The 15180-nt window shown below is 42.1% G+C and overlaps 1 protein-coding gene across 3 annotated transcripts in view; it reads left to right on the forward strand.

Annotated features, from left to right (window-relative positions):
* Positions 1–15180, forward strand: part of LOC104482062 (contactin-4) — a 321299-nt gene that overhangs the window by 227431 nt on the left and 78688 nt on the right. For all 3 annotated transcript variants that reach the window (XM_086755278.1, XM_086755277.1, XM_086755279.1), the window contains one exon: positions 137–232. In XM_086755278.1, coding sequence (XP_086611404.1) covers positions 137–232 — 96 coding nt within the window. The remainder of the gene's footprint in view (positions 1–136; positions 233–15180) is intronic.

Consider the following 15180-nt stretch of genomic DNA (forward strand, 5'->3'; position numbering starts at 1 on the left):
GTCCCACCACCCCACCTTCCAAGCTGATGTTTGCTTTGTTTCTGTGTCATGCAGCAAACTCCTGATAAACCTTCTTTCCTTCCCATGAGTAAAACCCATTAATCTCCCTTTAATTGAGTTCTTTATCTCTTGGCAGATCTTGAGAACTTCAAAACCAGAACGAGAAGCACAGTGTCCGTGCGCCAGGGCCAGGGTATGGTGCTGCTGTGTGGACCACCACCGCATTCTGGAGGTAAAGCAGTTTTCTTCTCTTACTTTCAGCACTTGAGGAGCCGTTTACAAGGTTTTTGTTCTCGGGGTATGTTTCAGGAGGTTTAAAATGGCACACCTTAACGAGAAGGCCAAGGCAGTGCCAGCCTGACTAAATGGGTCATTCTTCATGGTCTTATTGACTGAACGCACTGGGGGATCTCCAGTTGGGTGTAAATGCAGAGAAAGAGCCTCATTTTACTGCATACAAATATGCACTTAGGAGATGAGCTGATGGAAACTAAAGCAACGTGTGCTTATATAGAAGGTGTGACCAAGATCTTGTGCAACTTTTAGAAGCCTTTCTCTAGGTGGCCTAGGTGTGTCTTCTGCAAAAAGGTTGAAGGTTGCTGACAGAGCCACTTTTGTGCATCATCTTTGCGTTATCATTTATTTTTTTCAAACACTCATTATCACTGTTTTTGTCTCCGGGTACTCTGGATCTGTTAGCAATTGTCCACGTCTTGTATGGTGTTTTATTTCTGGAATAAATTTCTTCCTGCTGTTTTTATGGGAGGTGGAGACAAGGAAGAGTGTTGTAGGAGAGGAGCCACTAACCGCTGCAGTCAACAACCAGCCATTGCGAGTGGCTCTCTCATCAGGGGGTCTTTCCGTATGTCATGAACAAGCGGTCATCTCTTATGGATCTGTGTCCCTTTTAAAGAAATTTGCAATCCTACTTTGAAATCTGTCTGTCCTCATCAGCGGGATGAAAATTGACTGGCGAGCTGTTTGTTTTTAGGCTGCTTTTATTGCTCAGATAGGAAAAGACAAGTGTTTACAGAGCTTCTTTCACTTGTGTCGGACCAGCTGGAGGGCAGACCAGCGTGAAACCTTGCTTTTATGTAGTGTGAGGAAGGGGCTACATGGCAAACATACCTACCCACATGCTTATGCAGCTAGGGCCTCTCCCACCTTTGCCTTCAGATGGCGTTTTTCTTTTTAGTTCAGAGATTGTCATGAGAGTTTCAGTATCTCAGATTTTTTATGTTCTTTACTTGAAGGTGTTCTTGCACCTGTGATAGCAAGGCCACGAAATTACTCGTCATCACAGTATCTAACTTTTATGAAACTGGCTCCTCTAGTGTTAACTATACCCCCAAATTAGGTGCCCTCTGGTCTGCATGGATGGAGCTGGCCCCTCAGCCCCTTCAGGTGAATCTCATTGGCACATCTGATGAGGAAGCTGCCAAAGCTAGATATCAAAAACTGCTGAAAACACGTTGTCGATCAGTCACAATCTCATTTTCAGTCTGCAGTGCTATGGGTGAAGCATCAGTTTTAGCTTTATTTCCATAGCAAAAAAAAAAAAAAAAAAAAGGGGAAATTTGGGACAGAAAGGCTTCATGATCCTTAAACCCCATTCATCCCAGTGCCTTGAACGTGAGGCTAGGGAGCAGTGCTCTCCCTCACCTTATCCCAAACAAATTGTGCTGCACAACGATGGACAGTGGCAACAGGCCAAGTTCAGGAAGGCCTGGGGTGGCTGGGTATGGAGCTGTGCTTCTCTGAAGAGCCAAGGCATGAGTTTTTATGCCCTTTTCCAGTTAGAAGAACAAATCCCACCGACACAGCCCGCTCCTGCTGGCACTGATGGCCATGTGGAGCTGACTCCCATTTCTCCCCAGGCGAGCAGGCTGGGAGAATGTCGAGATGAGGCAGGAATCATGCACGTTTGTCCTTGTCTCCTTAGCAAAGCTTCGCTCTGCTGTTGCTGAGAGGTTTCTGGTTTGCCATAAGAAGTCTTTGCAGCAAGAACCTCTTGTGTGGACATGTGGCGTCTGGTGGTGGTTTGTGTAAGCAGTGAGAAGGACGTGGTGTTACGTTTGTTCAGGTGATTCAGGAGAAAGTTTTGGCCTTGGTGCATATGCTGGTGATACAAAAGCATTTCAGAGAGGTGCTGGTGTTATTTCCAGTTTGGGTTCGGTAGGGAGAGCATCCTACAGTAACCAGGAGGTAAGCGCGTTTCTGGTGCCCAGAAAACTGAGGGGTAATTATTTCCCTCAGTCATTTGGATGGGAGATGACATCCTACATGACTAGCATCTATGACTTGCTCTATTCCAGCTAGAAAATTATCTCAATTGTAGCCAGATCCACAATTAGTCTAAATTGATACTATTACAGTTTTGTAACTAAGCTGGGCTGGAGTTGTGCCGGTGGTTGTTTTCTGTTTTGCATAGAAAGTATTTGATGGAAAGTCAAAATAGGCCCAGTAAAGTCAGGCTGAGACTCTTGTTCTGCAGGAATTAATCTTCTCTGTGGCAATATTCTCTTTTTCTCTTCCTTCCTCCTTTTCCTTCTTCCCAAGGTTAGAAATAAGGATGAATTTTAAAAGCCACAACTGCAAAGTTAATGCTTTTCAGTCGTGTGCCTCGTGTTTCCGTTAGCCAACTGCACGTCTCCCAGTGTAACCAAAGCTATTTGGTCTCTAGCAGTCACTGCACAATTACCACCGCTGTCTCCTGTTGCAGCTCTGGGCAGATGGAGATTCGTAAGAGAATATCAGATGTCACTGGGAAGTAGCTGCATGTCGGAAAACTGCCGTGTTTCATCGGCAGCTCCCATCCCCAGGGTCCGAGGAGTGTTTGCAAAGCAAAGCTGTAGAGATCAGTTCCTTCCAATATCCCAGGATCCCGCCGCTGGGATATAACATTGCAAGCGTTTAACGTTGGAGTGCAACAGTAAAAACCATTTGGGTTAGAAGTGAAAAATAATATATCTCATTGACAGTGCGAGTGGCATTAAGATGGAGAAAATGCAATTATTTATTTTGCAATTCGATTAGGACAGCAAACCTAACTTCATCATCCTTGCAAAAAGTGCCTGGGGACATTAATGACCAACACTGAAGTGCAGGACTGTCTTGGGGGGACAGGAAAAAAAAATCTACCCTGGTTTTTTTTAGGTTTTGACTTTAGTTTCTGTTCTGTGTTGAAAAGGACATCTTAAAAATGTTAAAAAGCAAAAGTGTTCAATCTGAGAGTAGCTGCTGTTTTGATGATCAGGATGTTCAGTAAAACTGTTAAAAAAAAAAAAAACCCAAAACCAAAACAACCACACCCTGGCCGATTGCTGAGCACAGAGTTTAGGACAGCCTCTGGGGGTCTCCTTTGTTCTGAGGTGGCTCAAGTGGCAAGGCTCAGAGCCCCCTTAGCTGAAGAGAGTTGATGAAAGTAGTAAATTAGAAGGGAATGATTTCCTGTCCATTGTTGTGTCACTGGTCATCTTGGTCTTAAAATTTGTGGATTTAATTTAAAAATAAGTCTGTCTGCATCCAGACCTTTATTCTTTCAACTGTAGTTCGCCCTAATACTTTGCTCTTGAAAACATCCATATTTAAAGAGCTGGCACCTAAAAGTGAAATAATGCTGGCCTACATACATTAGTTGTTGAGGATTTTTTTTTTCCTTCTTAACGATGCCAAATAAATAGCTTCCTCCTATTTAAATATTGCAATAAATTCATCCTGAAAATGAGTCCAAATGCTTAACAAGTATTTTCAGTATCATCAAATGGGCTGCGTACAGCTTGCACAGAACAGTTTGGGCATCACCGTGTCTGGTCTCAATTTTTAGTTTAAATGAGTTGGAGATGCAGCATATGAATCCGGGCTTCCCCCCCCACCCCACTCCCCCGGGATGAAAATGAAATGTGTGGTTCTTGCAGCCTGGTTTCAGCAGGGAGTCACTGGTTTGTCAGGTCAGTGCGTCCTGGTGTTACATTTTGTTAAGCAGCATAATGATGCGATTGCCTCCTGAGATGAAGTGCTTGCCGAGTGCTGGAAATTTGAAAAATAATTGTTCATCTGGAGCTCAGGAAGTCGCTGGACTGAAAAACAGAATAAATGCAAATCAAACATTTGCTTCTGTTGTATCTTCTGCTTTCTGTTGTATCTTGGAGCAATGCATGCCTAAGAACCCAAAGCCAGCCTTGTTGTATTTACAGTGCCTTGTCTGTTAGACTTTTTCCGTTCTTTTTTTTTTTTTTTTTTTCCTTTTTCGCCTTCCCCATTTATTCACCTACGTGCACTAAATCAATGTAAGAACTAGAAAAACAGCGTAGAAACCTACCTGGGTCGTTAGCATTTTTCTGAGATAATTACCCTGCGCGTGAAGGATTTTCCCTCATTATTTCCACTGCTTTTTTAATCAAAAGCCTAACGATGGATGTGTGTTGACCATTCTGCCTGTGAAGCTCTGGGGAAAAAATAATCTAAGAGTACGCATTGCTATGGGGACATGGCATCGGGATCTGTGTAACAGCACGATGAGCAGCTGTGGAGGTATTTAAGTGGATAAGAGAGAACAGACAAAAACCCTAAAAGTATGCATGTAGCTAAAATTTGGCTTTGGTTTTGTCACAACAAACATACGAGTGTCCCCATCGCAGGCGCTGGCTGCTACCACAGCATTAACTGGGCAGTCCCCAGTAACTGAATCATAATAACTGGTTTGGGAATGGGAGGAACGCCAGGAAGTTTTTGTGACTTTTTTGATGGGACTAGTTAAGGTATCTCAGCATGCCGTAGGATGAGCTGTATAATTTGAATGCTGTAAAAACAATGCTAACTTTCTTTACATTTTCAAAGCCCTGCTGGATCAATATCATCTCCTATCGCTCTTCAGAGGAGCTGTAGCGGTAATCGATTGGGGAGGGGGTTATCAGCCAAAACGGAAAAAAAACCAGAACGAACAACCTTTGGTTTGTCCAAGGTGTTTCATTCCATTGTATTTTTAAGCCTTTTTATTACACTTAGATATGTTTAGAAACCATGAAGCATTTCAAAACATAAAATAGAGTGTTCAGTTGAAGCTGTTGGTGAAAATGTTTTTCTTTTCAGAGGACCCTTGCAGGGGGAAACAGGTCAGCTTTTCTTGTTTACTTTTTTTTCAGAATTGTTAATCAAATTTGGCAAGAGATATTTATTTGGCAAGATAAAGTTAGTCCAAAAAACAACAAAAACCTTCAAAAAAAAATTAAGCAAGCACTCAATTGCGTTTCTCAAGGCTTTGAATATGAGTTACATTCCATAGGGGATATGCCTGGGAAGTATTTGGAGGTCGCTGTCCTTTTAACTTCATCTCCAAATTTTAAGACCAAAACATTTCTTTGTGCCAAATAGTTCTTTTCATTGAAGTTTGTGGGAACTGCGTCATTTAGCTGACACATTTATTAGATTTATTTGAGTCAGGGCAAAGTTAGTTAATATTTTAACAACTGCAGTTTTCAAATATCTTCTAACATCCCTGGGATTTCATTGTGAGTCTAGAGATTAAAAAAAATACAATCCTAGGAAGGTATGCACGTTTCACGTGATGGGTTGGAAGCACACCCATAAGCATGCAGATTAAACGAGTCTGTAAATCCTTCCCCCTCCCTTCTTTGGGAAGATAAATGAACTTTTCTTAAGATTTCCTTCACTCCCCACCTCCCCCAGTTTTCTCTTGGTTCATCTTTAGAAAGCTCTCTATACACGATGTTCCCATGCCGTTTGCCTTCCTGCCCTTGTGGGAAAACCCTATAGAGTTAGAGACTGAGGTTTCCAAGAGCTGTGAGAAATTGTGAACGTACACAGAAAACTGGTGAAAATTATCTCTCACTTACTGGATTATTTAGGTTGGGTATCAGGAAACACTTCGGTACTGAAAGTGTGGTCAGGCACTGGAACAGGCTGCTCAGGGAAGTGGTGCAGTCACCATTCCTGGAGGTGTTCAAAGAACCTGTAGACATGGCACTTCAGGACATGGTTTAGTAGGCATGGCGGTGTTGGGTTGATAGTTAGACTTGGTGATCTTAGAGGTCTTTTCCAACCTTAAAGATTCTATGGTTTAAATTGTGTTCCCTTTGCAATCCCTAGAGGTATGTATTATTCTGAGATCTCTCTGTCCGTAGCCCATACCATCACTCATCACATCTGTAGCGTATTTATTCTTACTCGTCCTAATGTATCTCAGTAATCTATGGGAGAAATAAGTCAGCTGAAAGCTTTTTTAGATAGCAAAGTGCTTAGATATGCAGATGGAAACCTGCTGATGTTTCTAGACAGTGTGTCTTCTCCTGCCCACTTGCTTAGGGCCTCTAACAAAGTTCCTGGTGACCCAGGAACTGAACCTTCCCAACACGATTTCTAGTCCTGAACCTCAATTCCCCGGACACCTTATGTCTCTGCTTCTTGCTGCAGAGTTGGGTGACCTTCCTGAGCATCTAGGGACCATGTCAATGACTGAAAAAAAGGCAAGAGTTAAAGGAAAGTAAGTTTTCTGTCTCTCTGCAGTGCCCATGTTCTCAATACACTTGTGAAATTCCATCTTCCCAAAGAGGAGGAGATACATTAAAGCTCAGTTGTTCAAATAACTCTTTCCCATCTGATGCCATTACTCCTGTTTGAATCACGGCCGTGGAGTCGGTGTCTGTGAGCTGAAATGTTGACAGAGAACTATTCTCACATCTTTTCACATAATGGATGTGTTCAGGTTTTCTCCTTCTCTCCTGCCTTTTTTTTTTCCTAGTAGCTAGGAGAACTTTTAGTTCTGTTGCACAGCTTAATCAAGTAGAACTAACTAAATTTTAGCATTTGACAGAAGAGATGGCAATTCTGATTTCATCTCAATCTCAGCCTTTCGTGCTGTACAGCAGGTAGTGAAGTGTGGACACCAGACATGTTTTCAGAAAGCACTTTACTGATTACAATGCTGCTAAGACCACTTCTGTGCTCTGCAGAAAAATGATTAGTGCATGCTTACTCATCTGGTCAGTTTTTCTCTCCTATTTTTTTTTTTTAAGTGATGATGGGCACTTCATGGGCTGGAAACAGTGAAAATATTTTGGCTGTAAGTATGGCTGATGGCCTCTCTTCTGTGATGAATGGTTTGAAGGGTTTGTCTTGTAAATAATCTATCGCACAGACCACGTGTTGTATTCTGTTGTGTTTATACAGCCCCCACTGCGTAGCACAAGGAAGGAGGGGAGAAAAATTGAGAAAACTAATCAGAACAGTGCAGAAGGAAAATGGCAATTATCAGGTATTTTCGTACCCTCAGAGCATCAATGTATGGGGCTTTCACTCCCCGAGCAGCACTGCTTGGCCAGGAGTGCTTTGGAACAAGGTTTTCTTTAGTTGCTGTCAAGTATTTTTGCCCTTTTACTCCCCGTCCTATAGTGGCAACCATACAGTTGCTTCTCTGTTATCTTTGAAAACCATCAGTGCCTGGGAGCATTTCTTCTTGACAGCCCAAAATTTACTAAGATACCTCCTTCTGTAGCAGCGTTACGGAGAGCCAGTGAGTCAGACACGGGGCTTCCTCACCGGCTCTGGGAGATGAAGGAGAGCGTAATTAATCTGCATCTGGTTCCATGTGTTGAAGATTATTACAGTTCAGCAAAAATAGGTTTCATTAAACTTAAAATCAGGCATATGAAACTCTCATTTAAATAAGAAGTGATTGAGAGTTGTAACTTCTACTTAAAGTGCATCTCACATCATTTATTTTTTATACTGTGCCACAGTCACTGTTTAAATTATTAAAAGCAAGAAGTAAAAGCTTCTCAGGAGATAGAAATGGATTAGATTAAAATTAATCTGACATAATCCTTTCTCTAAAACTGCTGATTCAGTTTGTGCTCAATTTTATCAACATATTTGGGGATACGAATAAACTCTTCCCTAACTTGGGAATGCTTCGACCTGATATTTCTGACAACACAGAGAACATGCAGTGGTGTTTTAATTCAGAAATTTATGAAATTATTAATATTTCCAATAACACAAATGCCAAGATCATTTTAGATTTACACTGATTTAAGCACTTGAGTTGGTGTAGGTGATCTGCCTCGTTTCAGCAGGGATGAATTTTGTGAGCGGGAGTTGCAGAATAAGGTCACAGTCAAGAACAGGACTTCGGCATGGGCGTTCAGATCCAAATTTTTAACCAGTATATGTCGTTCACCACCTTCAGTGTCGGCACCATTGCAAGGTTCCTACCAACCACCTACCATTATCCGTTCATACCCTAGCTGGGCTGTCACAGGCTGCGAGGGAAGAGGCTCCACTCTCCAGTAAAGACCTTGGAAATACTGAAATAATAAGGAACCTGACATTAATGGATTTTTTTTATTTATCAGTGACAGCTCATGACATCTTTAAAAAGGAATCATCTGTGAGCTAGTCATGTGGTTTATTCCCCTGTTCAGCGGCAGTCGGCACTAAATGAAGAATGAAATGGCATTTTGGGGGTAGAGCTGGCAGAGGCTGGCTAAAGATGAGTGAAATCTGTCGTCTGACAGAATTCAGTCGATAGGCATTTATCGAAAGTTGTAACATCTTGTGATCTCTTTATGAAATAAATTAGAGATCTGAGTCAAGCTCCCAGGCTCTGCTAACCACGTTGCAACCACCCTTACTCCCCAAACCCAGCTTTAGTCGGCCTCCTCAGACAAAGCTCTCAGAAGCAGCCAGAGCCTCATCTACGTTCAGCCCCCTTGAAATGGCCATAGCAGAAAGTGTGTTGTGGACACAAACACAGCATTGCTGTATCTCCGCTTTTGCAATAAAATTTGGTTTTCCAGATCCCTGGATACATGTAGCGCTTCTTGTAAGTCAATTGTCCTGGCTGCATGAGCACTCCTTCCTATGGAGGTGATATTTTGTTGTTGGAATATAAATGGGGGTCTTGGTTTTGGCATTTTCTGTTACCTGATACATGTAGAACGTCTGAATGTGCAACCATGATGTTGTTTTCAGCTGGTAGACATCAAAACACTTGTTTGTCTATGAAGTATGTGGACAGAATGGGTTTTTGCTGTGTACTACAGGCGAGTGCCATGGCATCACGTAGCGGTGCCTGTCCGTGCAGAGATCTCCCCCAAAGGACACGCCACACGCTCAGCTTGGCCAGATATTTCAGCCTTGGAGTTGATCATAATATCAATTCACTGCAGTAAGAAAATTGTCTGCAACCAACTTTATTTTTTTAAAGGTTTGATCTAATCTCTTCTAGCTACAGTAAGAGACTGATCAAAGGTAGTGAAAGCTGGTATTAAAGGATTAGCTAGGTCACATTGAAATACGTTTTAAAACAAGTCCAGGGACCCTTAGCTTTACTGAAGCAAGTGCACAAAAAAAAAAAAAAGATTTTTAGGCTAACTCGCTCTGACTTTAAACAGAAAACAAACTGATGGATTAAATCTGAGAGTCATTCCTTAAGGTGATGTGTGCAGCACTTTATGTAGAACAAGCCTGGAAGATAGGAGAAATGATTGAATCCTACAAAGGAAAAACACAGCGCAGAATTAAAAATCAGTGTGGTGTTTATGCACATGCCCAGCTTACAGCTTATTATTCTCATTTTATGTTTACCCATAAGTAATTAGCAGCTTCAGTCCAGCCCCCTTTATCTTTGTTGGGGCTGATCTCTCTCTCCTTTCCATTTGCCACTGACAGTATCTGCCAGGGAGGTGCTTTATCTCTGGCTGACAGGTGAAGATGACTGTTTCTTTGGAAGGATGTTGATGCCACTCTGTAGACCACATCAAGATTTTTTTTTTTTTTTTTTTTAACTCAAGTTCCCTTATTGAAATCAATTTACAGACAGAGAGGGCATCAAACACCTATACATTGCTCACTGGGAAAAGCTGTGGAATCATCTAGGGCTGGCATCAGTGTCACAGGAGACCAAGCACACGTCTCCTGGCTTCCAGAAGTACAGTGCTGCGTGATTAGTAAGGATGAAGGTTGGAGCAAATGTATAGGTCTTCACCCACTTGTGGGTGCTTTCTGCATTGTTGCTCTTTTTTAAGGTTGGCTTGACGTAGTTACATGGCACATTACGTTGCATGCTGGTAGGATTTTCCTGAAATGTTTATTTCACCATGAATCAGCTGCTGCGTCTACCCATGAGTGCTCCTTTATGCCGGGGTGGTAGTGTTCCATTCCAGGATTGCCTGTCTGATAATTTCCCATTCCTCAGCAGAAATAAGCTTCCAATTCATAATTTCCTTCTTCAGTGGAACAGTATCTCTCTTGCCAGGCCCAGCAACCCAGCTTTCCAAGTGTCTGGAGCATCATCATTGGTTGGTGCAGGTCAAGGTTGCATTTCTGTTGGAAGGGGCACAACCAGGGGGACTGACCAGACTCTGGTCTAAGAGCAGCTGAGTCATTACTGGGTTGATCCTAACTCCAAAAATTTAAGTTTAAACCAGAGGTACATGAAACTAAGTGGCATCAAATCTCATCCTGGACAAGGTTCACCAATTTCAGTAAACACTGAACGTGGTTCCCCCAATGCATTGTAAGCCCTTTTGACAAATGCAGCTTGAGTTGGGTTGGGTTGGGTTTTCTTTTCAGGCAAGAACAAGCCAAGCTGTAAATTTCTATAAGATAGTTTATGAAGTTTGTCAGACAAAAAAACTGTGCAGTTTCTTCCAAAACCTGGCAGCCTGCATGCTGGATTGACAGGGCTGCTGGAGGGTATCTGCTGCCCATCAGCCATTTTTGAAATGGGTTTATGTATTTAATTGTAGTAAATAAAACAGCATGGGACTCTCCATCTCATAACATTTTCCGTTCAGTCATAGATAAAGGCTGCTGTTGATTTTTCTCCCTGAGGAAACTTCAAGTTAAAATTTCATCCAAATCCCCGACAGCGCAGTGCTGTAGTCATTAATGTTCCCAGTGGCACTGCAGCCGGCATAGCCAGCCATCGACTGGGGCTGGAAGCTGTTTGCAAGAGATAAGCCAGGTCAATTGTGTACAACCATCAAATATTTAACTATTTTAGAGATAGAGAAAAATAGAGATGGAGCAGATACAGCTGATTATTGATTAGGCTTCAGGTAATGAAGACCTCTCACCTTTTTAATTACCCATACATGAAGCTCTACATACTTTATGCGTGTGGAGTTGAGGGGCTGGGAAGCAACCACAGCCCTGCACGCGTTGCAAATTGCTGTGAGGATGAGTCTGACACAGAACTTGGCCGATTTATACATTTTCCTCATTCTTGCACACTTCGGACTCGTTAGTGCCATGTACATATGTATCCAACTTTCCTGTTACCGTAAACCAGCACTAACGCACACATCCGCACAGTTACGTTTACGAGAATAATTATCGCTGGCTGCTGAGTAACTGCATCATCAGGTTTAGCATAGGTGAGGGTTCATCCAAAAAAGTGTTATTAACTTTAATCTTATTCACAATTAATTATTCTTTTTATTAAAACTTGCATTCAAGGCACGGAAGCTGTGGTATTGTGTGGCTGGGTGGCCCTGTGTGACAAAGAGTCCAGAGGAGAATGACCGAGTGATGTTTGCATCCATATTGGTTCTTTTAAATTATTCAACAATTATTTAAGAAGCAAAGATAACACATTGATCCAAAGTGCTAGCAGGGCAGTGAAACGGTCTGTAGGCCCACAAAAAAAAAAAATACGTACTAGACATAATTCAGGTAGCTTTATTATTAAAATAAAACTAGAAAAGAGAAAAATGGTCAAAAACCCCAGAAACTGCAGCGCACTTGCCAGCAGACAACTGATATGGGTGGAAAGGAGCTGCGGAGGTTTGGGTAGGGCCACGTACATCCTACGTTGTGCCAGGGATTTGTCTTTGCCTGATAATCCTTTCTTTTTCCCAGTGCACTCTCAGCGTATTGTGGTGTATTGAGCTTCTTTTCCAGCTCGTGTTATGTTATTCATGGGATGTTGATTGCTTAATCAAATCAGAGTGACATTTGAAATTTTGAAGGTCCCCTACAAGCAGTCAGCAAAATTTAGTAAGCAAGTTGAGAATACAGAATAAATTCACAGGACGCTCATCAGATAATCAATTATGCTCTCTCATTGCCCAAATTTACTGTCACCATCAAAACACCCTGTTAGTGCCACTTAAGAGAAATTTGAACACCAAGGACTGCAAGCAATCAGAGTTAAAAAAAAAAGAAAAGTCTACAAATTGTTACCAAAAATGAGTCTTTTATGATGTTTATACAACATTGCTATTGACAGATATTACCCACTCGAGCCCATCGCAGGGTGCACAGAGGTGTCTGCAGGGCGTATTAACAAGGCGTTAGCTGCACGTGCCAGCGTTTTTACCACAGTCCTGTTCTGCCAGGGCAAAGTTTTTCATTAGGATTCATTGCAAGTGACTGAAGCTACAGATGGCCAGGTTCTTCCCTCGCTCTGTTAACCTGTTCTGTATCAGTGAAAATTGTATTGGCCAGACTTGGATATGACTTTGCAGTGTGAGTGGCTTTTGTGAACTGCGTGCTGGAGGTGGGCGTGGGGTGTGGTTGGGTTTTCTATGGCAAAATGTTGTTATACTACCTGAATACATAAAATGAATAGTAGGTGTGAAGGTTTGGTACTTCCCAGTCTGGAGTGCAGCAAATGCTGGAAGGTGAAGAGGGGGTGAGCTCACGTGTGTACCAGCTTCTCTCATGGAAACCTGGGTTGCGTCAGGCACAGACGGTAACACACACAGAGCCAAGAGATGTGTTTCTATACTAAATCATATAAAAGCATGATGCTGGATCCAGTTCCTCACTACCCTTGGTTGCACTGCAGCAGCTGAGGGCTGAAGGGAATCGCTTCACTCCAGGAAAAACTTCCTGTGACTTCCCTATTGCTGTCATCTCGATCTGGAAAGATCCCATCTATGACAGGGAAAGCAGAGATTGGAGTAAAATAGAGAGAAAAACTTCAGCACTTCCCGTAGACAGTAAATAAGAATAAATTGTATTTGAAAAATTAAAAAAAAAAAGTCATAATTTTATGGAAGTACATCGTCAAGGAAAGTGCAAACCTGAGTCAGAGCTGTGTTCGCCGTATCTGGATTTAAATTCTCATTTATTCCATTCTATGATTTATAACATAGCAGGTTGAGCTTCACCTTTCGTTTGAAAACATCTCAAAATTACAGACTGCTCTTCCGAAATGCTGTGCTACTGCAACTACTGTTTGGGTTGCTCGGGACTGTTAGGAAGGGAGGGTTTTCTTAATTTCATGTTTGTTTCTTGCCATGTGTAATGAACCATAATTTTTGTGCATCAAGATTTACAGGAAATGCTGCAAATCTTTTATTTCACACTGAGAAACAGTTCCTGCCTGTCCAACTTGTGAGTGACATAGTAGGAGATAATATAGAAATTATGGGAATAGTCAAAGATTGGATTCATCCCCGTAACTTTCAGTAATGCGTATAAAAAATAATAGTGTATTGTAACACACTGTTCTTATTAAAAATTATAAATGAACCCCATTTTTTGGCTAATACTAATTTCAAAATTTCATTCTTCTATTCAGCTTTCTGGTTACCATAATCGTGGTGATTTAATAGCTTTTCCCATAATAGCTACAGAGACCTTTTTAAGTGGCAGCCCTGACTTTATGGAAAAGAGCTTTAAAAAAAAAAACCAAAAAAGTCAAGAAAAAAGTTTTTTGTACTAAAAGCAAAGACAAGGCAAAGACAAAATAGTATGCATGTAACAGGACAGAAGACCAGAGATTATTTTGGCAAACCATATGGTCTAATTATAATAATTACTCATAGCAGAATTTCTGTTCAGCTTTCAGTAACATTTTTTAACTGCTTGCTGTCATTTAGAGAAAGTTTAAAATTTACAGTGTCTTTAGTTTTGTCTCTTGTCCGGAGCAGAGTGTTCTGGGGGAGCACAGGAGAGACTCGTGCTTTAATCAAGTTTATCACCAAAAGCTTTAGCAAAACGACAAGATCTGAATGCAATGGGAAAAAGCAGACCAGAGAGGGCTGCGTGCTTTGCCAAGCAAATAAAAACCCAGGTAAAAACCGTGCAGCAAGGCAAAGTGATGGAACTTCTATATTTGGCATCTCATTTTGCCCGGGGTGAGCCAAGTGGCGGGTGGCTGCTCCGGAAACGCAGCCGCCCTCCACTCTGCAGTGCGGCATGCGGCCGCTGTGTTTCTCTGCTCAGACCCATTTGTTCTTGAGAAAAGAAAAGAAAAAATTTGTCTGCACTCTAGTAATAAAATTGAAAAGGCATCCTTAAACATCCTAAATCTATATTCGAGTGGCTTGAATAATTTATTTCCTTTTTAATTGCTAAAGTTGATGGCAAATGCTGACTGCTCTGAATTTTGTTAAATTGTGATGTCTAGCCATGCAATAGCGGCAGAGGCCTTGGGTTTTATTTTCAAATACTCATTGATATTTGTGTGCGATACACGGTATGTGTTTGTGGCTGGTACGTTTGGTCCTGAAACGCAGCAGTAGCCTGAGCCCAGGGTTCTCTGTAGCGTGTGGGGGAGCAACTGGTGTGAGGTAAGATATAAAATCTCAGAGATTTTTATCTCTGAGAGAGATCAAAGAAATGAAGAAAAAGGCTTCTGGCTTCTTTTTTTGGCATTACTGCCACGCACGTTGAAGTAACACAAGTTTGCAAATAGCAACTTCAGTAAAACGCTGGTGGCGGGGCTTTCAATCAAGCCTGTTCCTGCCTGATGCTGCATAGATGGAAGTTTGAGGCGTACGGCCTGCCAGCCACCTCCTGCCTCTCATATTCTCCTGCCGATCACTAGCCTAGCCACATAAATATTAATGGTAAGTGTTATCTCTGTGATTGAGCTTCTCCCGAAAGCCTGTACTGTAGTGGCAGGGGAGGGAGCATGGAGAAGAGGTCAATGATCTGCTGGTGTGCATGGGCCTTCCTGCCATGTGTCTGATCTGGGAGTGATTCACAGCTCTGCATGTTTGTGCCCATCGCTTCCACCATCCATCTTGGCCAAGGTCAAATCAAGCTTCTACTAACATGCCCGTGTGCTCGCCTCCTCCACTGCTCTTCACAAGCCCGAGTTTTCCATAGGCTCCTTTGCAATAGGTGAGTGATGCTAACTAATTTAGGATACTCTTCCCCATCTCTGTTGTCTCTGCTCTGAACCAGTCGATCAAATACCTA

Source organism: Chlamydotis macqueenii, chromosome 10, assembly GCF_036417535.1.
Source record: "Chlamydotis macqueenii isolate bChlMac1 chromosome 10, bChlMac1.mat, whole genome shotgun sequence".
In the NCBI taxonomy this organism is placed as follows: Eukaryota; Metazoa; Chordata; class Aves; order Otidiformes; family Otididae; genus Chlamydotis; species Chlamydotis macqueenii.